The following is a 25,871-nucleotide window of genomic DNA, read 5'->3' on the forward strand; positions in this document are numbered from 1 at the left end:
TCAAATCTAAAGATAGAGATGTATGGTGAATATGCATGTATTTAGATGACACGTGAGTTGACAGGAATGGATATGGGGGCATAGATAAGAGAAACATTTCTAACAGACTAGCGGGAAGTACCCGGCGTTGCCTGGGCGAAAAATATATTTCAATACTTCTCTTAAAAACCTTACATATACATACACAGATACTAGGGTATTGTGAAAGCCCGGTGGGCCGTTTGTCCATTTCGCCACCAACAAAATTATAAGAGGCTTGCACAAGTCCAAAAAGGTATAGAAAGTGGGGGGTAAATAGTTGATCTGAAAGGTTTCCGAAAACTGTCGACCCCCCCCCCCCAAAATATCTTTATCCCCTACATACAACTAAGTAGTATCTATTGACTCTGTAGTTGTATCTACTGACTGTACAGTAGTATCTACTGAGACGGTAGTAGCTACTGACTGTTTAGTAGTATTTACTGACTGTAGTAACTACTGGCCCTATAGTACTATCTTCTGACTGTAGCAGTAACGACTGACCGTAGTAGTATTCACTGACTGTACAGTAGTATCTACTGAGCCTGTAGTAGCTACTAACTGTATAGTAGTATCTGCTGACTCTAGTAACTACTGACCGTAGTAGTATCGACTGACTGTATAGTAGTATCTGACTGTAGCAGTATTTACTGACTGTAGTGATATATACGGACTGTTTTAGTATCTACTAACTCTATATAGCAGTATCTGTATTTTGTATTTTTTATTTAAAAATTATATCTTAAAGCTATTTTATATTAGATATTTATTTTATTTTATATACTTCAGCCCCTTGGTGTTAGACTTTTAACCCTTATTATAGTAAGACTTGTTTAAAACTTATTTAAGATTTTAGATTTCTATATGTTGACTGTATGCACCATCCTGCCAAAGTAAATTCCGTGTCGGTGTGAACTTACATGGCGAATAAAACCCTTTCTGATTCTGATCTACCAACTCTATAGCAGTATCTACTATCACTACAGCAGTGCATACTGATTGTGGTACCTGCTATGATGACAGCAGTGCATCTGTGTGGTGGCACCTGCTTTCACTACAGCAGTGCATACTGTGGTGGTACCTGCTTTCACTACAGTAGTACATGCTGACTATCTTATCTTCTATCTATCTATATATAAAAGGGAAATTTGTGAATGTGTGTCTGTTCGAAATGTTTAGCATACTTCCCGACATGCAACAAACTTGAAATTTGCCATGTGGGTACTTTCCAGACTGTACACCATGCAAAAAGTATAAAAATAGACTTTTGTATTTTGGGGGGGGGGGGAAATGACTATGAAGTGTGTGGCGTCAACCCGCATACAGGACTGGCGAGAATCGATATCTGGTGAGCGTTTTTGGTATCGATTAAACGGGAATAGGCCGATTCTAAAGAAATCTACAACCTTCGATTCCTTTGCGCGATTTAAAGAATTGAATCTTGGCGCGCGAGCGTAAGTTTTTTTTTTCCACTGCGCGTTGGGTTTTATTTCATTTTTAATTAATGAGGTAATGATCAAAATTTTATTTTCATTTGTATATGTTATGTTTTTAAGTTGAGAAGTTTTCAAATATATATTTTCCCCCAGGCAATGCCGGGTACTTCCCGCTAGTAGCAGTATATATCGACTCTATAGCACAAAGTAATCACCTGACAGAGTGCCGTGGTCAGGCCTAGTTCCGTGCAGAGCCCCCAGCCTCGCCTAGATTGCCCAGCCGGCCAAGGCTGGGGGCTGGGCTGCTACCCCCGCCCACCATCCCCCTGCCCGCGCTACAATAATACTATCCAAGCGCTATAAAATTAGTATCTACCGACCCTATAGTAGTAAGTGCACACATTGGGGTGGGGGGGGGGGAGAGAAGAGGACATGACACTTTGATGAATTTACCTCAGCATTGCGTGTATTTTTTTTGTATTTTGAACGCGAAGGAGAAATCCCTCCCCACCCTCCACCGGTGCACGCATGCGTTGCCAGGGGCAACCCCGTGCAGCTTAAGCGGTGGTGGGAAATAAATAATGCGAAATATCACTAAATTGTTACTTTAACTACTTTAACGTTGACGAATGGGAAAACAGAATAGCCTATACCAAGCACGAAGCTTACGGCGTGGTACCCGGCTATTTTTTTTCGATGTGAACCCCACCGTTAGACAGCCAAATCCCTCGTAAGCGCACGTACACAGACGGAGAGACAGACAAATGGACAGACAGACGGACAGACAAAGAATGCCTTTTATAGGTAACATAGGCACGAGGTCCCTTGACAAGACAGCATAGAGGAGATGCATTAATAATCTAAGAGATTAAGGAGAGATGTATTCCAATAAAAAAAACATAGGACAGTTCAGAGAGGAGATGTAAACATAAACCCAATGACTGTACTGCCAGGAAACTGCAACATAGGAAGTAGCCATTCCAGCCAGATAGGGAGTCTCACAAGTGGCCTTGCACAGAGGCTGTCACCTGGTCACCAATGTCCCATGTGGCATCAGACACAAAACAAAAGCGCACACAACCTGCGTGTGAGCTGTAGCTTGGTGGTCAGCTTGAGCGCTTCAAAGCAGAAGCTCTTGGCTTCCAGCACAATACCGCGTTTGGCCTGCAGTGACACTAGATGACGCGACACGTCCAGTAGCTCCGTGAGCACCGTCCACTTGAGTAGCACGTTATCCCCTGGTGAGAGAACGTGGAACGCGCATGCACACAGGGGAAATCTTTGAGTGACCACGATTCAAAAGAACGACTTCATTCACCAACTCAATTTCTCTATAACCAGATTAGGGCCCAATGAGACAATAAGGCATGAGACTTGGGCTAAGGAAACTAAGTAACAAGCAATGGCTCTCCCCATTAATAGGTAGGCATGTGGCAATTCACCCTCCCACTCCCATGCAATTCAATGAATTGTCATGATCCAGGGTCCCAAAAACAATATTGTTTAATGCCTCATTTGCAGCATTCCTTGTAAATTCTGCCTATTGTTGTATTACTTATTCCTAAATGTAATAACAGCACGTAACTTGCATATTTGCAAGGTTTGTAAACTAAAGACTACTCTTACAGCCTGGTTAAAAGCATGTATCATGATTATAACAAACAATTTAAATCAAGGAAGCAATTAATCATTATGTGTCTCATAATAAGAGCCTTGAATCATACTATGTTACATAGGAAAAAACAGCTAGGAATAGCCTTTTTTCCCCAGTGGTCATATTTGAACCATTGTAATTTTTACCAAAATAGTGCATAAAGCAAATGGGGTAGGGCAGTTAATTATGTGAGGAAGGTGCGAAAGTGTCACGGTGTTCCATAAAGATGCCACACAATTAGCACGTCACTGCTATCGACCACTCACCCTGGTCGATGAAAATGCTGGTGGTAGCAGTGCCACTGGGCTTGTCGGAGCCCTGGGAATTGTTGAAGGAGGGCCCCAGAATGGCTTGCATAAGGCCAGTGAGCAAACGGTGGGCAACACTCACTGCTACCAGTGGGCTCCTTAGATCTGCAATGTGCAAGACACATTCCCAAGTCACATAATGTGCATTTTTCAGAAACAGCTACCTGCCCAACGATGCCATGTTGCGCAAAATTGTATACATGATAGTGCAGCTAGATAGATAAAGACAGATAAAAGGATCGCCACCAAAGAAAACACAACACTTGTATTAAGACTGAACCTGGCTGGATTTTTGTCCAACAGACTATCAGCAGAAGAGTTGTCATGTTAAAATGCATTGATTATAATGTATTCTTACACACTTGATACGCATATCAAATCATGCATGTAACATGTTTTTTATTAAATCGTTGACACTGAAAACGACAAGCTGCAAGTAAAGATCAACACTATTGTATGTGTAATAGATAAGAGGTAGGATGTATTCACCTTTTATACAAGTTTCCTTTAGGTTAATTAAGCAAATTAATATTTAGATTGAATAGAGACCCAAATTTATTTAATTATTTTAATAAAAGGGGAAATGTGGAATCGTTATGTGAATGACATGTTATTTTGTCATTGGTTGTCTGCTTTGTTCACACAAGTAAGATGCATCTCTGCTCACTTTGGCTAAACAGAAATGTGTCCCTTTGCAAAATCAAACACTAACAAATAAGAAAGCACAACACTATGATTTCTAGAGCTGATATAGGGCAATTTGTTCAGCAGAGGGATGCAAGCCTAGTTATGATGCATCATCCATGACTTCTAGGAATAACATGATGCAATTCATATCATGTATGATGTAATACCAGGTTCAGATTGCATCATTCATTGTTTTGCTCACAAAGCAAGTACTGTCCAAACCTAATCATAGATGTATTTGTAGTGACTTATATGGGTGACAATGGTGTTTAGCGCCAGTCAGTGACAAGAGTGGAAATGTACATCTTGAGTCTCTCTCTGGCACCAGAGTGAGTATGGCATGGAAGCAGGCCCGAGGGGGCATAGTTCTGGTGAGGGTCGGAGAGAGCAAGTGAGGACGTTATACTCTGTGTAAACCCGAGAGGGCACCTGGCTCGAGGGACAGGTGATAAGGGCCAGAGCCTTCTAGTGGGATCTAGAAGGGGGCATGGCCAAGGGCGGAGCCAGGCCATGCTCAGGAGTATAAAGGGGCAGTCCCGAGAGGGTTATGGGCTCTGTTGGAATGTAACCCATCGGTGCTACGTCACTTCGATCCTCGGTTCTCGGTCTTCGATGTTACGCTCGGCATCATGAGTCGGGCATTGTGTTACTGACTGACCCGGTTATGTAGTTACCCCGTTGTGGTCTAGTTAACTGTGTAGTTATCACCTAGATGTAGAACCAGTGTACGTTTATGTAGTTAGACCTGTTGGGTCGTTAAATAAACGTGTTGCCTCCAACTCCAGTGTGTGCCTCCGTATAACACACTATATATATTCATAGATCCAGTCAAAGATGTATTTTCGTTATTTCTGGATTAAATTGAGATCCCTTCCCTTTATAACTCACTTATCCTCCACCATTCCCAAGTCAAGCAACAATTTTAAGCATAATTTTCATTCTCATTCAGAAGCATTTTGGCTGCAGACCAGTGTAATCAGCCATCGATCAAATGTTCAGAGCCAGTTGTTGTGTAACTTAACTACAGCAAGACCAGACTTCACGCAGTGTCAGGGGCTTAAGCATTCACCAAGCTGTGGCAGACGCTCCCTCTCAGATTGAGCAAGCTGGTTGCCAGGAAGGTTTGTGTAGAGGGAGGCCACGGTATAGGTTCGTGATCTCAGAAGGTACCAGATACGAGATGGTCTCCAGATGTTGGGATCCTCCAGGATCTCCAACAGCAGCAAGAATCCCATCTCTACCTGCACATTGACACACATAGGTATATACTGTTTAGCCTTGCAATCTGCTGGGCAAGTGTTTTTGGAGATAAACTATTATAGGCAGCAAGGTTAGTCTCACACCCAACCATCGAATTTTATAGCTCCCAAGTGCTGCGTAAATGTAATACACCAGATATAAATTTTAGGACAAGTCAATCTATTGCAAGCGAAAGCCAAATCCTGTTACAAATTGCCACTGGTATGCATGGACACGCATTTTACCTGCGTTGCAAATATTTACGTGCAGTGAGCTCACATCATCCATACCAATCCACGAAATGCACACAAGGTAAAAACGCATGCAAGCAAGCACACTAATAAGCATACCAGTACGCATTAATGCAATAGAGGATATGCACTATTAGTGGATTTCCAATTTACTCAAAGTATTGAATATATTTTAGCAAGATATTTCCTTGGAGCTTTGTATCTCATTCACGAGAACCCCAATGGAAGGCTCAATTATAATGTGGTTTATTTTTTGGCACCAACAAATACGATAATCTAGTCAAGACATGCTCCTCTTCAACACTACTTGCAAAGTCTACACATTCTCCGCTGGCTAGCCTGCCTGATCATATGCACCAAGGCTTCATGTGAGATTTATTTAGCGTTCATCTCAGGAAGAACGCATGAACCTCACCAGTGAGGGATTTTTTTAAATTGAAAACATTGTTACGTTTAAATGATGCATCATCATCAGCCACGATCAATCCCCCAAGCTACTGCCATCTCAAATGTTTCTGAAATGTTAAAATCCATCTAGCACCTACATATAAACATATTTAATTACTCCACCTCGAAAATGTCATGTCATATTGGGTTTATTTCATCCTTTGGCTGCCACTCCATTACTAGTCTCGAGTACAGCCATCATCTCATCTAGCGGCACACCCTGCCTATGTCCACTTACTTTTTAAATCATGGCTCTAATTTCTTTAGATTTCCCCGTGCATGTTTTCTCTATCTCACAACGCAAGTCCAAGCATGCATCTCTCCAGGTTTATTTTTCAGTTTGTTTAATTTTCTTTCTCAATATCTATGTTTCTGATCATGTGTCATAGCTGGTAATATGCACCAACTGAAAACGTTCTTCCTTAGGTGCATTCGTATGTTGTTTTCATTATTAAACTCAACTTTTCAAAAAAAATCCCCACCCACTTTCATCCACCTCCAATTGAAGTTAATTTTGGTCTGCCTTCATTAACGGTCCTACGTATGTATAATCTATTGTTATACAGTTGTCGCTCTCTAGACTTGTCTGACTGTTTAGCTAAATTGTTGTATAGGACTTATTTGTATAATTTATCTTGAGCCCAACTTTGCAGACCTCTTAATTGAGTAACAGCTAAAATAATTTCAATCACAATGGTATAATATAAACATCAAATCCCATTGTATCTAGCCTCTTCAAAAACATGAAATGGCAATACTCAGCTGAAATTTATCAACTTTGTCTATTGCCAAATATCAATCATTAACAGCATCCAATGACCTATGACATGATTACATTATAAGAAATGTGGAAGTTATTTGCCTATGCAAATTTCCATTCATTTAAATGTACGTCTGTATCCATAGCTTTAAGTACAAAAATAAAATTCCACTAGAATGGTCTCTTAGAAAAAAAGATGAAGTTTTCCTATATTAAGATAACTTTGCTCATTCTAAAAATCAAACTCAAGAGTTTCTCAATGACATGGCTCCTATGATCAGATTAAAGAGATCACTCTGAGTATCTGAGTCACACAGCATACCTGTCCCATGGCATAGAGGAACTGGCTCTTGGTTAATTTGACATTCTTCTCCAGTACAGACAATTTATCATCTGGTTTGGAAATTGATTCCATTCTCGACTCAACTTCATCCACAAACACCTGAAAATAAAAAGAAAACAGGTTTTCCTTTACGTTAAACAACTTCATATGTTAGTTCAACAATCATTGTGTGGAGGAAGATATATAAAGGAGTGTTTATTTATAATTTGGATGATATGAAAATAAGCTCAAGTTTAATCACCTGTGAAAAGAACATTTATAAAAAAAATTGTATAATAGTGTATGTATTGAAGTTCTTTCGCACCGTACGTAGCCAACCATGATAATCGAAGCTGTGAAATGTAATGAATCAATCTTATTATATGTTGAAATTTTATTAACATTTTTATTCTAAATTTTTTGCTAAAATAAGAAATGACAAAGATAAAAAAAATACCTGATTACTTTTCATTTTACTTAACCAAAGAATATTTCACTGACTGAAGTGTGTGGATGCTTCATAAAAATATAATTGACTATTTTATAAATGATTGGCAGTTTGGAATAAACATCCATAAAAGCATGGATCAACGTGTTGGTAAGGTGCTATACAAAATATAAGCACCTGTGCATGCTGTGGGCAGTCCAAGTTAAGAAGGAGGCGTGCAGCCAGACAACCGGCCATTATGTTCCCAGGCCAATCTTCCAACCAGCCACTCAGTTGTTGTTGCAGCAGGCAGCTCTTGAGTGCTTGTAGTGGCTGTTAAGATGAGAGATCCACCCACATGTAAACAGCATAGTCAAATGTATTTGTGATTACCTTTGTATGAAGAGAGTATCATTATTTGGCCTGCCAAACATTTTCTAGCAACTGCATGGCCAAAAAATCTGACATTTTTCTTTGATTATTCTTCAATTTTTTTAATACGAGTAAGCCAACCGAGATTCACAGCTTATTTTCCAAGGGCAATCTGTTATCGTTCATAGATAGTATATGAATTGTGTCAAGTGGTACACACTACGTTACTTTCAAACAAAGAATATAGGCTACGCCTTTGAGACACGATGTTATACTTGTGCAGACAGTGATGCTAAATGGCTTTTAACAAACCACTCTACAGCAGATTAGTGCAACTTAGTAACTCCCAGAAGAAATTACCACTTGTTTACAAGAATCGAAACATTGACTAAGCAAGCTAGCCTATTGGGCAAGTGTGAGGATAGTCTTTTGCTGGTAACCATGTCTTGGGATGAATCTGCAAAGAGTGGCGTGCGATACCTTGTCAATGAGGCGGTACAGCTCGGTCATCATGCGGATGTTAAGCAGGGTCTGTTGGCTGTTGTTAAGGGCTGGGAGGGTGGAGCCCCCCAGTAAGTTCTGCCACAGCTCTAAGGCCCGATCCAGTGGGGTACAAGCCTCTGGAGATCGCACACAATCACAGGCGCCCCCTCTTGTGAATCCGGTTAAACTGTAGAGAAGTGTCTCCTTGCCCTCTCTTGCGATAGACCGTGCTCTACTCCAATTGCAGTCCCGAGCCAGTGTGAATAATTAACATTCCTAGAGTAGGAAACAAGCAACTTCTAAACATATTCACTGTTGATTCCACTAAGTGGTGGTGATAAAATAGCACACATTTTATAGACAAACAGATGCTGAGCCAAGTCAACTCACTAAAATTAGAATACACAACTTTAGAATCCGGAGCCCTCCCCTCAACCAGACTGCTAATCCAGAAACAACTCAGCAGAGTGGGCCGACAGCATGAAGGTACTCACGCTTGTCAGAGGCGATGTTGAAGAGCATGTGGCAGTGTAGGCCTGGGTCCTCGCCATGCTTGTCTTCCACATCCAAGTCATTGACGCTCACCTCGAGCACCGGGTCCGCAACACGCACGAGACGCTCTTCTCTCTCCGTGGCCTACACGACAAATGGCTCAGGGTGAAGGCTCAATGCAACAGCGCTGAATTTTACAGTATTTGTGATGGACAGTTCGCCAAAAATGCACTCATTCACAGGGATGTCCATCCACCACAAGTCAAGTAACAGTACAGTCAGTGTTTCCTTCTGAAGTAAGCATATGTATTACTTAAGCTAGCTTGTGACCTTGTGCCAGCCAGTGTTGGAAATTCAACATGTCCATGAAATTGTATCTATGGGACCCTTTTTGCCAGTACTCACTTTATTTTCATGAATATTTTATACAAAGGGTGACCACTGCTCATTTTCCATAAATTAGTACTCATTCTATTGATGCCAGACAGATGATGGTCCAAATCATTCTTAACGAGTTTTCACCTTTCCAACAGAGTTAAATGTTGTAATCAGTGACACTTTACCAGATATTAAATTGAGACTTTATTTTCATGTTCACCACTTCAAAATATTTTATATTGGATATATGGATCCCAACTCCACCACACAATGGCCTTGCTTTTGAATATCACATGGACTTTACTGCCCTCTAAAAGCAAATCCCAAGATGAAATTATAACTTAGCAATATACAATAATTATGTATGTTGAACATCTTTCACTCCATATGTAGCCAACTGTACTAATAAAAAGCAACATTAAAACACCATTGCAAATTAATGAAACGAATGATACATAGCCTGTTGTGAGCAAGTGACAAATTACAAATTTCTTGAAGGGTCGATAAGGTCTATAAAGCTGCTATTTGATATAGTCGAGTATATTATTTTTACTGAAAATTGAAAGGTTTTTTCAATTCTATTTTGGGTACGCAAAAAGGGAAGGAAATTACTTTCTATTTTCAATTTTTTAAACATAGGTCGAGACAAATATGTATATTGAGGATTGTGAAAGGTGCTGAACCCCAATTTGCATATTTTCAAATGTGTAGTGACATCGCGGATGTCACTGTGTAATGCTGGCCCTAGAGAGGCACGGCGTGCGATGTATTGACATCGCGGGCACCACGTGTATGTGGGTGCAGTACCGGCCCTAGAGGGGCTCGGTGCGCACCGACTGGCAGTGCTGGATGGCACCACGCTCTGCGTGCAGTGCCGACCCCTACAAGATAGGGTGTGAGAGTGACGGCCATGGGAATGGGGTTACTAAGGGCCATGGCACTCTGGTTGACCCCGAAGGACACGTGACCGGTAAAGTCTACACAGGGCCCCCAAGTGGGGGCGAAGGGTGGTCACGTGTCAGGGCCGAGATCCTGCTCGAGGGCTCTCGAAGGTGGTCGTGGCTAAGGGCGGAGCCAGCCACACCAAGGAAGATATAAGCCGGGTCCCCAAGAGGGACCGGCTGCTGTGGTTATCCTGAAGAGTCTACGTTGTACGTCCAAGAAGAGTCACCAACATGTGGACCTGGACCCAAGCTGGGGTCCTGTCTGTTGTAGCTACTCCCAGTGTAATTAGTGTAGTTAGCCTGGTGGTCATGTAGCAAGTTACGGTGTAATTAGTATAGTTAACCTGGTGGTCCACCACCATAGGTTGTTATCTGGTGAAGGGACAGTTACCCCTTGGTGTTGGTATCAATAAATGTGTTGCCTCCAAAGAGTACGTCTGCGACTCAGTTGAACTCCCTACATATGTAAAATAAAGTGTTTGAATGGCCTGCCAAATATAACACACCCTCCCCCCGCCAAAAAAAAAATCTAAATTACCACAAAGCACAAAGTCTATATTTGGCACAAATATAGCAGATCTTGTGCTGAGATCTGCTAAGATCCAAAACACACATTTCTCAATTGGGCTCCCCATAATTTAGGAGTAAAAATTATGAACGTTTACGCTTTTCATGTCGGCCTATGAATGGTTGAATATGGAGGTCCTGCAGGGTGCTGAATCAAAATATAACATGCTATGTTCAAAATCTCAATTTCTTAGATACATTTTTGTAATGATATTAAAGTCAATGGAAAGGGGGCAATGTCTATTACCAGTTGCTAGTAGAATACACATAAAAGACAAAGATCCCCCGTTATTGCCTTAAATATACTGTTGGAGTAAGTGCTGTTAACGAGCTCCTAACAAAGGCCAGTACAGCATACGAGGAGATGGGTGGCCAACACTGGGTATTCATTTGAGATCGAGTCAACCGAGGGGACCCAGGACTGGTTCAGATATTCATTATTAGTGTTGGCCATGAGCCGGAATCGAACTTGGGAAATGAGGTTCGTAGCCCAGTGCACTGATCACTACACTACCATTCCCCACTTTACAAAAAGACAAACATGCACACACCCCACCAAATACCAATCAACACATTCTCTCCATATGCAGTTGGTTTCGAGTATGCACCTTCTTGGCAGTGGCCTCCAGCGTGCAGATGAAGAGCCACAGGTTGGCGGTGGCCTTAATGTCCGTGTAGCGCTCCTTCTCCGATGACGGCCACCACTCCACAGTGATGGAGTCCAGCAGCCGCACTGCCTCCTGGGCGCAGTCCAGTGCCGAGCTGAGACAGGCGCCCGTATTAGAGGTGGCATTCAACACCGGCCTTAACAGGCTGCATTCTGCAATGTCACCTCAAGTTCTCTAGACCTGACTGAGCACATTACCACTGAATAGGTCCAAAGAAAACGCATGTGTCAATCATAAATGCATGTTGGAATGTATATTTAAGGAATATGCATACTTGGGCTGTGTTTCTTCGCTGTCTCACACAAGTGAGAAGATCAATCAATGATGAGGTTTTTAAAATAGCGTTCAGGTACTCTATCATAAGGCTCCAATTACATAACCTCATTGACATATTTGCATTGCTACTGATATTCAATGCGATTTGTCAACTGAAATTGAATCTGCACTTATCATGGGAGATTCACCCACACTACATTCAGAAGATAGTCAGAGAAACTGCAGCATACGATTGCAGATGCACCGACTAGAGCATACCTTCCATGAAAACTCAATGGAGTCAATGAAAATATCCACAACACATCAATTGAGATAATGTCCTTGCTAACTCATCTGGACAAATTTAAGGTGATATTCATCCAGTATACACGAGATACTGACATTAAATATACATAGGAGTGGCATCACAGAAACATCACGTGATATCACAAGAGTTCCATAAGGAGTGTAACACGTTCAAGTATTTTTTCATTCATGACACTTCTAACTAGTCTGACAATGTGAAACGAAGAGCCCAAGGATGTAGCTACAAGCCAAGAGCTATATGTACTTTGAATTGTCTTCCTTTAAATCGCAATGCCCATTCCCGCAATTTCACAGGGGAAAGCACAAGCAAACATTGGTACCCAAGTGTTCGAATGAAAAGGCCGACATTCGGATAATAAAGATGTGCCCACTTTACATTAAGACACTGAATACAGTTGCGGTGCTCACCACTCTGCCTGCCCGATGGCGTCATTATAGCATAAGAACTCTGCAAGCCGAATCAGGTGCAGGCTCCTGTCCAAGCCGCGGTCGATTTCCTCCTCGGGACACAGCTCAAGCAGGTCGCAGATGACATTGTAGCGCTCCTGGGTTGCGTCCACATGCTGCGCCTTGTATTGCCGCAGTTCCTCGTCCAGCAAAACTAGCAGCTCGTCCGTTCCGACCTCGTAATCCGAGAGGGCCTCCCGCAGAGTCCTGACACAGCGGAGCGGCATTAGACCGTAGCCAACGCATGTAAGATTGTGAAATAATAATGGACTAAAATTATTAATTGTTGTAATCTACTAACAGGACATTAATACTCATAAGCAAAAAGATCAATTGTTGGAGCATTAATTTTTGACACACTAGTGTAATTATTTCCAGAATATTATTTTGATCTTTTGGTAAAGTCACGTAGATAGGTTCAAAGAAAATAACAAAAAGTGGATATTCAAAGAAATCGCAGCATACAAGCGGTCATCATCAGGATGACGACCGCTTGTGTTGCAATCGAAACATTCTAGTTTTTTTATTTTCTTTGAACATATCTATGTGACTTTACCGAAAGACCCAAAGAATATGAATTCCTGCAGTCACGAAAATCCAAGATATTTCCACAATGTTGTTAATTCCAACCTATCATACATACCACTGCTCATGTGAATGGTGTTTAAGGATTTTAACACCTATTTTGCAGCAAAAAGCACACTTTGGTAATTACAAGGCTGCTGCAGGAATCAAACTATCGACCCTTTAGAATGTGTCCCACTGTTGTGTTCTCACCATCAGATTATTAATAGACCCGAACCATAATAGACCCCAACCATAACACTAAGCTACTAACAAAATGAAAACGAAGATAATTTCAAGCACAACGCAATGACAAACAGTTTGTTAAGTTGCTTTCAAACTTGAAAATGTTCTTATGAAACGCTAACATCACATAACCATACAAGGTGCATATATTTGGTCACAATGGAGTTAGAACCAAATCGCCAGGTTTAAGTACTCACTACACAGTGCTCAAAAAACGTGTTCCTGTTCGGTCCATTAGAGAGAGTTTTAAAGTGCATTACATGATAAATCCTTTATCTTAGCTGTAACGCCTTAATTAATATTAAGCGATGCATCGCTACATGCCAAATTATTATTTCAGTACAATGTCGCATATCAGTTTCGATGGGGATTGAGGCACAAGAGGGCATGCAAAAAGGTTGGATATTTGATCATCTATAAAATATGGCACACCACAAACAAATACTGCACCAAACGGTTAATTGGTCAGGGTGGATATGTAAAAGTTGGCTATGGGACGTTGAACTTTATTACGTACCCATCACTGATGACCACTCACCTCAATTTGATAGTCGCCTGGCCAGCACCCACAGCATCGGCCTTCACTTGCACCCAGAGGCTGACGAGGGCCGGCAGGCAGGCGTGCAGGTCACCCACGAGGAGCCAGCAGCTGCGAGCCACTGTTGCCATGGCATCCTCAAAACGTCTCGCCCTGCTGTACACCTCCACTAGTAGACTTGCAAATGCAACAAACTGGATTGGCACACGGCATTCATATAAGCATCATCATTAGGAAACGACAGGTACATCATTATCATTATTATTTACTATTCTCAGTGCATTGTTGATGGCGATCTTCCATAATGCAATTGTACTTCTAATTGACGATATATGCTCTTTGGTTCTTTCGGTAAAGTCACGTAAGTAAATTTTTTATAAAATAAAACCAAAATGATTTAATTAATTTAGTTGTTTTCACTTTTGTTTTATTTTATTTTTACCGACAGAAACAAAGAGTATGGATCCTTGCAGTCACGAAAACCTCAAATCTAGAATTGACGATATATGCACGAGTATTGTTTCCTCACCCACTCAAATAAAAACTCCATTCAGAGAAATACGGAAACAAAAAGCGGCTTTCACAGAAGCAGGCACCTACCTTTCCAGTGAGAGTATTGGGCTGTGTGGACAAGTTGAGGGCCCTTTCCATGAGACGGTAGGCGGCCGTGGCCAGGGCCACAGTCTCGGATGACAGGTCTTGCTTTAAGAACGTGCGGGATAGTTGATAGGCTCCCACCGCCGCACCTATAATACCATACCAGTCATTGCACAATTACATAACTCACAAAAAGGTCTATATTTGTCGATCTTCAAGTAGTCCATTTATGTGTATTGTTGATACGACTGTATTCATATGCTCGCTTGGGTACACGCAAAAGTTATTGGACGGTTGAATTTTGGTGTTAATTAAGGAATTATTGCATTCACTGGTGTCAATATACATTCTAACATGATGTTCTAGATAATTATCAAACTTGCAATGAGTCGAGACGTGCCATGCATGTGACATGTTAAATACAAAAAAAAAGTATTCTGTTCATATATTTACTTGTGTAGAGGTGTTACGGCAGGGTGACACGTGGTTGTAGAGCGGTGGCCACAAACCCGTCCGCTACAGCCACCACCCTGGGGGACTGTGGGGGATGCTGTGATCCCTCCCAGCCCCACCCCTCAGTGAGGGACTGTATAAAAGGTGGGACCCAGAGAGCTGAGAGGCAGTTTGACTGAAGCAAGATGAAGAGCCAGTTAAGAAAGAAGATCGACTAGCTAGACCCTGGAACTCCTTTGGCCCGATGTCCTTTTGAGGGACAGGCAAAACACGCCAGGGTGCGAGACCAGAGCCGCGAGGCCCGATGTCCTTTTGAGGGCCAGACTCATGTGGCTGGTGATCGGGACCTGCGCCGAAGCTGGGCCAGGTCAGATAGCCTCCTGAGAGAGGACCAGGATAGAGGGAACCAGGGAGCTAGCGTGGGCTAAAGCTCGGGGAACATTCCCTCTATAGAGTACGGGTGAAGAGGCCGTTACCTCTTCAAGTATCAGATTCACCACTGTAATTGAAGCGTCTGTAATAAATAAGTGTTGCCTCCAATGAACAGTCTCCGACGTCAATAAGGCCACTACACTTGTATAGGAAGTTACAACTGTATATTATCCATCTAATAATTGTGTACTTATACGGAATTCTGAAGTTTTTTTTCTGATCAACAAAGCTTTAAACTTCAGCTGGACATGGGACAGACTAGTTAGTATCGTATCAACAAAATAAGTTTCGTTTTTTGGGGTTGCATTTAGATTTAAAATAATATATGTGCAATATGCACCTCCAATAAGTACGGTTGGCTACGCACGGTGCAAAAGAGGTTCAACATACATGCCGAAGCAAGGGCAATATTTCATTTCGATGCTAAAATATACAGATTGCTTTGCATAAAACACCTGGAATAAAACAAGGTCTCACCAGTGGTGCATGAGGTATCTTGTCCAAGTGCCTCCAGCACAGAGAGGTTCATCTCAATCTTTTCCAGCGTAGCTTCCAACAAATTCACCAGCCTCTCCACACCATCACCTGCTGCATCCACCTGTCGAGGAGATATGGCAAGGTATATGTCACCCACATGCCACTAATGAGAATGTTGCCCATTCCATCGTTCCTATCCACTTTCTTTCATCCTCTTGAACCATTAATCGCTTTTATTTACAGTAATTACAACTAGCTTCATCATGTAATTACTGGCGAAACGTCACTCAGTTTGTAAATGTTGCGGCTTGGCTCTCCAACACACCAGTGTGCTGTACTAGTGACGAATTGGAATGTTCTGCTTACGTGACAACCTTGCTAGATGGCTGTGTCGTGGCGGGTTTTTAACGATATATATTTACAAAAACCTCTATTATGGATGATATTGGACGCAAAAGCCTACATGTTAAACAAACTAAAAGGCCACATACTTATGGCAGGGGTAAGTATATCCATAGGACAGTACTAAAATTTGTCAATCCAATTCTGGATGAAAACCTTCTCCAATTGTATAGGTCATGGGAGTTATTTGACCAGTGTTCATTATGCTGGTCAGTGTGGGCTGGTGAAGGTGGGGAGGAGGGGTAGCCAGGAAAGGTTAAGATATTACTAATGTGAACTGTGGCCATGAATCAAACTTTGGTTGCAAGGTTCATAGCAGTGAGCGGCTCCCCATAAATAGGATTACCAGAGTTTATATTCCGCAAGAGTACTAGTTTTCGTCCTCAAATCTCGAACCGAGATTTAAACTTGCAACCTTCTAAATGCGAGCTTTGCACTATAACCTTACTGCCATTTGGCCAACCAGCACATTCAATGTAAGTACCTCGATAAAATTAACACTCCCTTGGGTTTATGGAAAAAGCTCTTAAGGTCATGTGTTAATTTCACTTTGAGCATGTCAAAGTGAGCATAAAAACACACCTCAATGGAGAGCAAGTGGGGAAGCTGCTTTTCCACGAGTGTGATGAACAGCATAAGGGTGCTGTGCACCTTCTGCTGTAGTTTCTTCTGCTGCACGCCATCCTGTTTTAAAAGCTGTAGAAATAATATTATTTTCCCATTTAATGGACTCTTTGTAATATTTGATGCAAAACATTGTAACTTAAAAATGTAGCATCTGTACAGTATACATTTCATCAAACACATTTAGTGATAAGTTATTGATGTAAGCCAGAGATAATATTTACATTTAAATCCCCATATCCTCATTATAATCAAGCATTTGCTTCAGCAGTTAACAGTTAAATCAAATTAACATGATCTAGATATTGCAGTGGCACCTGATGTAATTTTAGCCGGATAGTAACATTTGACTGCAAGGAGTCCAACCTTACTCTCTGGCACATAGTCAGATTATAGAAATTACATGGACAAGATAATTACATGTATGATGCTTTCATATAACACTGCAAATGTGTGTAGTACTCACCCTTTTGTTTTGTACTTCAATCACTTTGACGAATTCCTCCATTAAGTCATGAAAGTGGAAAATGGTACTCCAATCAAACAACTTCCCAAATGCATGCCCTTCCTTGGCACAAATCACACTTTCCAAGGTGGTCATCACAACACCACAGCTATCCACAATCTCAGAAAATGCCTTTGCCGTCGAGGCAACACCCTGCAGTTGCCTGGCCAACTGGCCAAATACATCTGAAGTAACAGACTGAAAGTCAGGCATCAGAAATGACTTCCACATGTCAAGGGCCAATGAACAAAGCTTTGCAGGCAGACACCAAGTGTCTTGGCCAGAGGGCCCACTCGATATGAAGTGCTGTTTCATTATGCTCATTACTTCAGACGCTACACTGCCATCCTCAGCCGCAGTGATGCTCGAGACACAGATCAGCTTGCACTGCTGCAGTAACAAATCAAACAGCAAGCGTTTGTACTGCTCTGTGTCCTGCGCAAACACATCAGTCAACAGGGACATCAGGGGTGAGTAGTACTTGTCGCTTAGGAAGCGCAGGTCAAGCGCTGTCAGCTTGGCTCTGTCCCTCTTGTAGCGCAGGGCTGCATTCATGCTCTGACTGCAGAAGCCCGAGAGAGGCTCGCCCGAGCCGGCATTCTTCCTACCCAGCCCCTCAATGAGAACAAGAAACTTCACGGCTCTGAGTCGCATGAGCAGGACTGCCTGGCAGTGGGACGGCTCTACTTTGCTGGGGTCCTGCTGTGCAATCTGTGTTGCAACCCTTGCCAATAAGTCATAGCTGTATCTGGCGATGAGGTCATAGTCCTTCAAGAGTGCATGGTCTTGCACACAGACCTCCCGCCACCTCATCAGGGAGCTGAATATGTGATCAGAGAAAAGCACAAGGCTTGAGTGCAGGCCACAGTTACGCAATTTCTGAATAAGGTTCAGGAGGATTTTCTCCAAATATAGCGGAACGTCCTTCTTTGGACTTAGGACCTTGAAACCTTTAAAGGCTTGCTCAGCCACACAGGAAATCAAGGCAAGGTTTTTTTCAGAGTGGCTGCAATCGGCCAGATGATGGAGACATTCTCGCAGAACGGAGTCGCACACATCTCCTGTCTTGATAGCTGTACTCGCCGACGTAGCGGTGCTCTTCAAGGACGGACGCAGGCTTCCCTGGAGAATGAAACGAAATCAGAATCTTTATTTATCCTGGAGGAATCTGATGAGTTATCCAACTATTTTTAACAGACATCAAATCGGGCGGGTAAGAAGGTTGCAACAATACAAAAAAAAACAAATAGGAGTGCAAAGAAGGGGAAAAACCTATTCTCAAAGTAGAAGAAAGGTAAACAAATCAAACACATACAAATAAAACTAAACCATATCCATCCTCGCAGACAAAGCCCACTGCGGTATTAACTTACTTTTCAAAAGCGACCTGGCCACAAATGATAGCTCAACAAAGTGACTTACCATTGACATTTATAGCAGCTAAATAATCTAAAGTCTAAACGCATGTTTCTAAACGTGGAGGTAAAAACCAGAGGACCCGGATAAAAACAATCCAGGCGACCACGGGGAGAACATGAAAACTCCAAATATACAGGCGCCCATGGTAGGGATCGAACCCCCAAGTCCTGGATACCAGGCGAGGGAGATAAACATCTCAACCACCGTGGCGCTCCTTAAATAAAATAAAGTACACAAGTTAAAATTGCATCAATTCTCAAGCTTGGAAAAGGCGGTAAACAGCAGCAAAAACAGTCCCAGATCTCACCAAGACAACACAATCTCGGAATCAAAAAAATGTACTCTCAATACTTTAAGAATTGGCTGTATCCAACACTAATCTTCTGCTTCAGAATATTGGTGATGAACACAACTTTCAATCTGCAAGATGTCTGTATCTTGTGTACGTTGCCTTTAAAATATAAATGGGTGAACCATATGCATTTGTATGATAAATTAACCAACCAAATCAACAAAATGTAACCAAATGTATTTTTCATCATCACGGTGGAATGTAGATAATAAGACAAGGGTCTGTTCGGCTAAATGAAAATAAAATAATGGCCTATATAAAGCCCCTGGGCCTTCTGTATCAATGTTTTGAAACAGTATTTGCTTAAGCAGGCAAACTCGTAAACTTTAATAGGCGTCTTGTAACATGGCACACTCTGCTAATGAGACTCCCAAGTACAATTTTTTTCTGTAAAAATTTATGCCTCTAAAGGACCGGACACAAAAACCAATCTACACCTAAATAGAATCGTCACCGTTAATGAAACGTCGTGAGAATTTTTATTGTTTTATTGTTTCCCTTCAACGTGACTTTACCGAAAGAGCTAAGAATAGTTAAAAAAAAACACATTAACAAGTACAACAATCTCGACACATTCGCCAATGCTACTACCCTGTGAGGGAACACTTAATAATAAAGAGATATACGGCACTGTAGACTTTGCGCATGTTGGAGCATCGATGTCGACTGCACAAAGACGCAAACCGTGAACCCCGCGAGCTCTCGGATTGCGTTTTTGTTTCTTGGAACCGCGCTCACCAACCTCGAAGTTCTTGAGGAAGGCCCTGAGCTCCGCCTCGCTCCGCGCGCGTTTTAACTCGTCCACGATGCTCATTTTGTCTGTAAAAAAAGAAAGCGGAGGCGACGAAAGGCCGCGGGTGGAGAGACGACGACGACAAGGAGGAGGAGGAAGCCTCCGCCGAGAAAGTTTTTGAATTCTTCCGCCCGATGCCACGTGACCAACGGCCGAGCGGCAGCGCGCTGACGTCACGCCGTCGCGGCGGTTGCCGTGCGCGATGACGTCTCCCGCCGCGCGGTGACGTCACGCCGTGCGCGATGACGTCGCCCGAGGCGAACCGTCGCTCTGCGCGGTGACGTCACGCCGTGCGCGATGACGTCGCCCGAGGCGAACCGTTGCTCCGCGCGGTGACGTCACGCCATGCGCGATGACGTCGCCCAAGGCGAACCGTTGCTCCGCGCGGTGACGTCATGCCGTGCGCGATAACGTCGCCCGAGGCGAACCGTTGCTCCGCGCGTTGACGTCACGCAGTGCGCGATGACGTTACCCGAGGCGAACCGTTGCTCCGCGCGGTGACGTCACGCCATGCGCGATGACGTCGCCCAAGGCGAAGCGTTGCTCCGCGCGGTGACGTCACGCCGTGCGCGATGACGTCGCCCGAGGCGAACCGTCGCTCCGCGCGGTGATGTCACGCCGTGCGCGATGACGTCGCCCGAGGCGAACCGTTGCTCCGCGCGGTGACGACGTGCGGCGCGGCTCCCTTTTGTTGTAAGGCGACAGGCGATGTTGTCTTTGGTTGAGACAACAACAACAACAAAAGTGTGCGGGGTTCGCCCTCCAGCAACAACGGAGGGCAGAGAGGAGCGTCCGCTCACAACAATGCGGAGTGTCGGATTAAATGTAGCAAGTTGGCAACGGTAGAGGGGGGGGTAGAGCTGGTGGTGCATCTAGCGGTCATCTCAGTCGGCCAAGGGGCCATCCGTTTAGTCCGTACTCATGGAGGGGTTAACCTAAATGCCTAGCTTGCGTATGGGGGGGGTCTACTGACAATGTACGCATAGGAAGCGGGGAGGGGGGTGAAGCCTCTATAATTTATCTACATTGGGCTTCAAATGAGTTAGATAGTCCGGCGGTGGACTATCTGTTTGCTTAAACACGTTTTACTATGAACGTTTATATTATAATTGGTTTTTTACCCTTTTATCTGGCAACAAAACTGACGTTCGTTTGTGGTCAATGTAAACATGACTCCTTGTAAAAAAAAAGGTGTCAGTTTTCTTGCCAGATAAAAGGGTAAAAAAAACATATTTTGTTACTGGCAAAATGAGGTTTCCAATGGTGTAAATGCCTACCCCGAGCTCTCATACTCTGATGGTGCATTGTCTTTGAGTTGTGCGCCTTTTGGCGTCTTCTGGTCCAACACCAACGTGTGAGACGAGGCTCTAAAGAAAGCTGTCTCGGGTGTGGACCAATCCGTTTCAAGGACAGTGGCACATACATTATCAGTTATTGTTTTTTGTTTGCGTTCCGACCGCAGGTATTGTGGTCAATGTAAACATGACTCCTTGTAAAAAAAAGGTGTCAGTTTTGTTGCCAGGTAAAAGGGTAAAAAACCGATTATCATTTTGTTACTGGCAAATGAGGTTTCCAATGGTGTACACGTTTATATTATTCATCATTGATCGTTTCTGCGTGGATTAATTATCGGCCGTTCTATAGGATCCGGGGGGGGGGTGGGAGGGCGTAAAAAGTCCGCGTGCGTACAGGGAGGGGTCAAGTTTTGACAGATTTTTGCGTACCTACTAAATGGATGGCCCCCAGCCCATTGCACCTGCAGGGTCTGTTCCTGAGATCCTCCTGCCAGCAAACCAACCTTCGACACTCCACGTTGGCCGCAAAGTGCACTTGGCCTGGCACCGTGGTGACGCAACCCTCACTTCGTGGCCAATGGCGTGCATTGGTATTTGTTGTGCGATTCTTGGTATTCTTTCCGCTGCTGATTTTTTGTTATGTATACAAAAGGATAGGCTACCGGTTCCTCCACGTTACAAAGTACAGGAACTCCTCTACTTACGAACGAGTTAGGTTCCAGATGTCTGTCGATTTCAAACGCGTACGGCATGCAGTGGCGGCTCGTGACATTTCAACTCGGTGGGGCTGTTGTGAATGACCTCTGAAAATGTGTTCTAATAAAAAAAAACCTCGTCGTGTTATTGGCCTTCCCGTGAAAGTTATGTAACCGTCTTATATACCAACGGTAGGCATTCATAAACAATACGAAACAAAACAAACCACTCATGCTGTCCCCATGACCCTCCTGTCCACACCACACAACCCCTTTGACACTGCCAAAAGCCATGACCTGCTATATTTGCACAGTGCAACCTCGTGTTATGACGTCATTGCAACCCAGTGCAACCTCGTGTTATGACGTCATTGCAACCATGGGCGCCTTTTTTACTGCCCTGAATGGGTCTCAATCGGCGTGGCTAAAAAGCAAAGCGAATCGCAATGACTGAAAGGATATCTCTCACTCGGACACCTGAACAGCTGTCCAGAGACCTCCCCGAGGCACAAATCAGACTGTGGTGTTGCAGCGGTTTCTAATATGAACAACTTAATGTTACATTCATTAGGCAATTCACGTTGAAAGAATAAAAAAATGTTTTATAGAAAAGTATTTTTATTACAAAATAATTTCTCATCTCAAGTTGTCCAAAAATAATTTCTCATCTCAAGTTGCTTGGTGGGGCTGCGCCCCAACGGCCCTCGTGGACGAACCACGCCTAACGGCATGTACACTAAATACAGGCAATGGTTTTAAAAGTTGTATAATCTCTTGGAGATGTAGATGCCACCGGTTCTTTATGTCCTGCAGATGTAGATGCCACCGCCATCTATTGCGCGACGGTTGAACTTACGACTCGATCTCAACAGGCAATTTGACATAAAGACAGATTTGTTTCTCTGAAAGTAAGTCGAGTGTTCCTAAGTAGAGGAATCCCTGTACAGTATATGGTTACACATCCCTTCAGCCACACAGCCTTTCTGGGAGTGCATAATTTCAGCAGCAATACAAGAAAAATGGACCGACTTCAACATTCAGTCTCATTAGCCGTGAGGCAGGCTTGAACCAATGCTGGTGAACTGCCAGATGTGTTATAGGCAAGGGCCCACGCTATTTACGATAATGGTCCGAGTTTGACGCAAAACTATACAAAGCATAACAAAAATACTATAGCTTCCCTCCCATTTCCATCCGGATAATATATTGCCTGGATTATAAAACGCTCCAAAAAATAACATGCACCCCACTACTTGTGCCCAGTGTCAGATTATAAGACGAACCCACAATTGTTTTTATTTAAAATACAGGGAGAAAAATTCATCTCATGTGGAAAATATGCTAACATTTTGCCATGTAAAAAATTGATTATGCATCTCAGACATACACCACCTTGTAAGAGAACGACCGTGGAAGATCACTGCAGGACTACATTATGGGACCTCCCTTAATAACAGGTTTTAAGATGTTAAAACACCACACAGAAACCTTTTGCAAGGAATCATGCCTGCATTAACCAAAGATACTTGTGGTGAACCTGCAAACAAAAACATGCTCTGGTAGTATATGCATTGTCTTTAAAACTTATTGGTCCACACCAGAGACAGCTTTCTTTAGAGCCTAGTCTCAAACAGTGTTAGACCAGAGGACGCCAGAGGACGCTTCTGGTCTAACACTGTTTGAGACTAGGCTGCCTCTGGTCTAACACTGTTTGATTTGGAATTCGCCCAATTTAGTTACAACCAAGTATCCACTCCTCAAAGAAGACCTCAACCATGTCATTGCTCACCACGGGCCTGTTTTTACAAATCTTCACATGAGCTGATCCCATTGCTCCATCTCTGTAGTTAGCATCCCATATCTCCTTAACAAGCCTTGATGGTAACTGGCTTGTTTTTACCTATAATAAGACATGTCCTCTCTTTGGCAATGTATAAGTGAAACATGCACCAGCCTGTGATAACTTATTGTGTTGACTTTGCTATGTACAAAGATATTTCCGACATTCTGGGGGTTGTACATGAAATACAAATTTGATTTCTAATTTCTTTATTTGGGCTCCGTCTTTTTTTAAAGTGTTTATTATCTTTGCATCCCTGATGGCTATTTTTCATTCTCTTTCATCAAGATGAAGATGTCACCATGACCAAATTCATTGATGCCACCACACCTTGCCAACATGTTCTACCCACAGCTGTTGCACAGTAAACACCCTATCTCCAAGGTCTGTCCTCACAGCATCCTACCATCTACTCTAAGGTGTTCCCCTTGGTCACTAGGTCCATGAAGACCACTCCAATATCTACCTTGGCAATCGGCCCTCTCAACCTGCACACTTTCCACGAAATGCAATCAGTACAATAATTACCTGCCATGTTCTCTTTTGAACTGATTAATTGCTTATCCTGTTCTGGCACAACATTCCCAGCATTCATCTCAAACACCTGTGCTCAAATCCCAACAACTTATCTTTGATTTGTTTAGCATCCAGCACAAGACATCTTCAGGTAGATGGACAACAATCAAATGATTTATCGTTTGACCTGGAAACCACTGAATAAAGTTTTACAGATACAGGTCACAACATGCTGCACTATTATAGTTGAATAAAAGACACTGAAAATTCGACATTGTGCATCGTTAATTTTAAGTGCAACTCACTTATGAGTAAGAATATTGTCCAATAGGATTGTAATCAGGGTAACCATTCTGTGACTACTTTGTCTACAGTGTTAGCAGATACATTTCAGTTAATCAAAACTGAGATGAAATTTCAGTAACCTGATTCCATCCCTTGGGCAAATTCATCAGAATGCTGTAGTACCAGCTATGAGCCAAGCAATCTACTGCACACATGATCCATTGGCATTTTTATTAAATCGGCCAATTTCAGGAATTAGTCCTGAGGAAAAACCCAGTGAAGTGCAACACAGGGCATGTCATTCAAACAAATGAACCCAAGTGTTTACAGACTTGACTCTATGACATTTGACAAAGAAATTGCTGCAGTGCACGACACGACAGTGATAATTCATCAATAGAGGCATTAACACTGTGAATTTGGTTCTGCTTCCATAAAATCCATTCTAGAAATGTCTCATCAGGTTTGATGCATATTGTATTGTATGTAGCAGTGGCTCAAAACCTTTTCTGGACCCGCAGACCACAGTGCACCAATACAAATTTTTTAATTCTATAAGCACTATAAAATGTTCATGAATAAGCCATAAAAACTACAAACTTGCATTTTTATTGATTCATAAAATGTATGTGCTTTGGGCAGTAAAAAAAAAATGGTGTTTTGTATAAAATAAATCGTTTCTGCAAAAGTTCTGAGGACCACTTCCTACGGCCGTGCAAACCGTGACCTACAGCCCACAAATTGAAAGCTACTGGTACAGTACAGTATATGGAACACATAAGCCTCGATTTGTGTTACAGTATTGAAAGCGGTATTGTCATGCAGAGACGTGCACAATGGTCTGGGAATTTAGGCGTGCAGAAATAGACATTCAAAACCATTAAAATCTTGGTTATGCTTTATCCACTCAGAGCCATGAGCAAAAAAATATCACGTAAAATAGTGACAGCATACAATGATGTGCACTTAAAATATATATAGAGCAGGTAGAGGTGTAATGGCACCAGTACTCTGTGCCAGACATACTCTTGCTTTGTGTATATTTGTTTGCATTGGCTTATGGTGGCAAAAAAAAATCCCTAAGGATCAGAAATGGTAGGTACACACTAATTTGCACATGCAGCATTACTTTACACGTTGATATAATAAACCCAAAATTAATGCAACACAGTATATGTTGTCACGTGACTCGTGGAGACAAATTGGGATATCACAATTGTTATGTATATAATGTTTACATCGCCTTTTCATTTCCTACTTTAAAAAAACTTTACATGTCAGGAACCTGACTTAACCCACTGTGCAAACACATAAAATGACTTTTTGAAACTTTTTACCATGTACAAAGTTCCACAA

At 42.6% G+C, this 25,871-nt stretch overlaps 1 protein-coding gene across 1 annotated transcript in view; it reads right to left on the reverse strand.

Moving 5' to 3' along the window:
• The window catches only part of ESPL1 (extra spindle pole bodies like 1, separase), a 41,091-nt gene extending 21,049 nt beyond the window's left edge, over window positions 1-20,042 (reverse strand). The window contains exons 1-15 of the mRNA XM_076068151.1: window positions 19,834-20,042; window positions 17,282-18,442; window positions 16,774-16,887; window positions 15,790-15,910; window positions 14,431-14,576; window positions 13,831-14,024; window positions 12,444-12,689; window positions 11,394-11,547; window positions 8,899-9,040; window positions 8,402-8,541; window positions 7,748-7,882; window positions 7,123-7,242; window positions 5,173-5,344; window positions 3,375-3,521; window positions 2,536-2,692 (exon numbers count right to left, since the gene is read on the reverse strand). Coding sequence (XP_075924266.1) covers window positions 2,536-2,692; window positions 3,375-3,521; window positions 5,173-5,344; window positions 7,123-7,242; window positions 7,748-7,882; window positions 8,402-8,541; window positions 8,899-9,040; window positions 11,394-11,547; window positions 12,444-12,689; window positions 13,831-14,024; window positions 14,431-14,576; window positions 15,790-15,910; window positions 16,774-16,887; window positions 17,282-18,442; window positions 19,834-19,905 — 3,221 coding nt within the window. The 5' untranslated portion in view covers window positions 19,906-20,042. The remainder of the gene's footprint in view (window positions 1-2,535; window positions 2,693-3,374; window positions 3,522-5,172; window positions 5,345-7,122; window positions 7,243-7,747; window positions 7,883-8,401; window positions 8,542-8,898; window positions 9,041-11,393; window positions 11,548-12,443; window positions 12,690-13,830; window positions 14,025-14,430; window positions 14,577-15,789; window positions 15,911-16,773; window positions 16,888-17,281; window positions 18,443-19,833) is intronic.
• Window positions 20,043-25,871: the final 5,829 nt, after the last annotated feature.

This window comes from Petromyzon marinus, chromosome 19, assembly GCF_048934315.1.
Source record: "Petromyzon marinus isolate PM22_M1 ecotype Great Lakes invasive population chromosome 19, UKy_Petmar_22M1.pri1.0, whole genome shotgun sequence".
NCBI classification, from domain to species: Eukaryota; Metazoa; Chordata; class Hyperoartia; order Petromyzontiformes; family Petromyzontidae; genus Petromyzon; species Petromyzon marinus.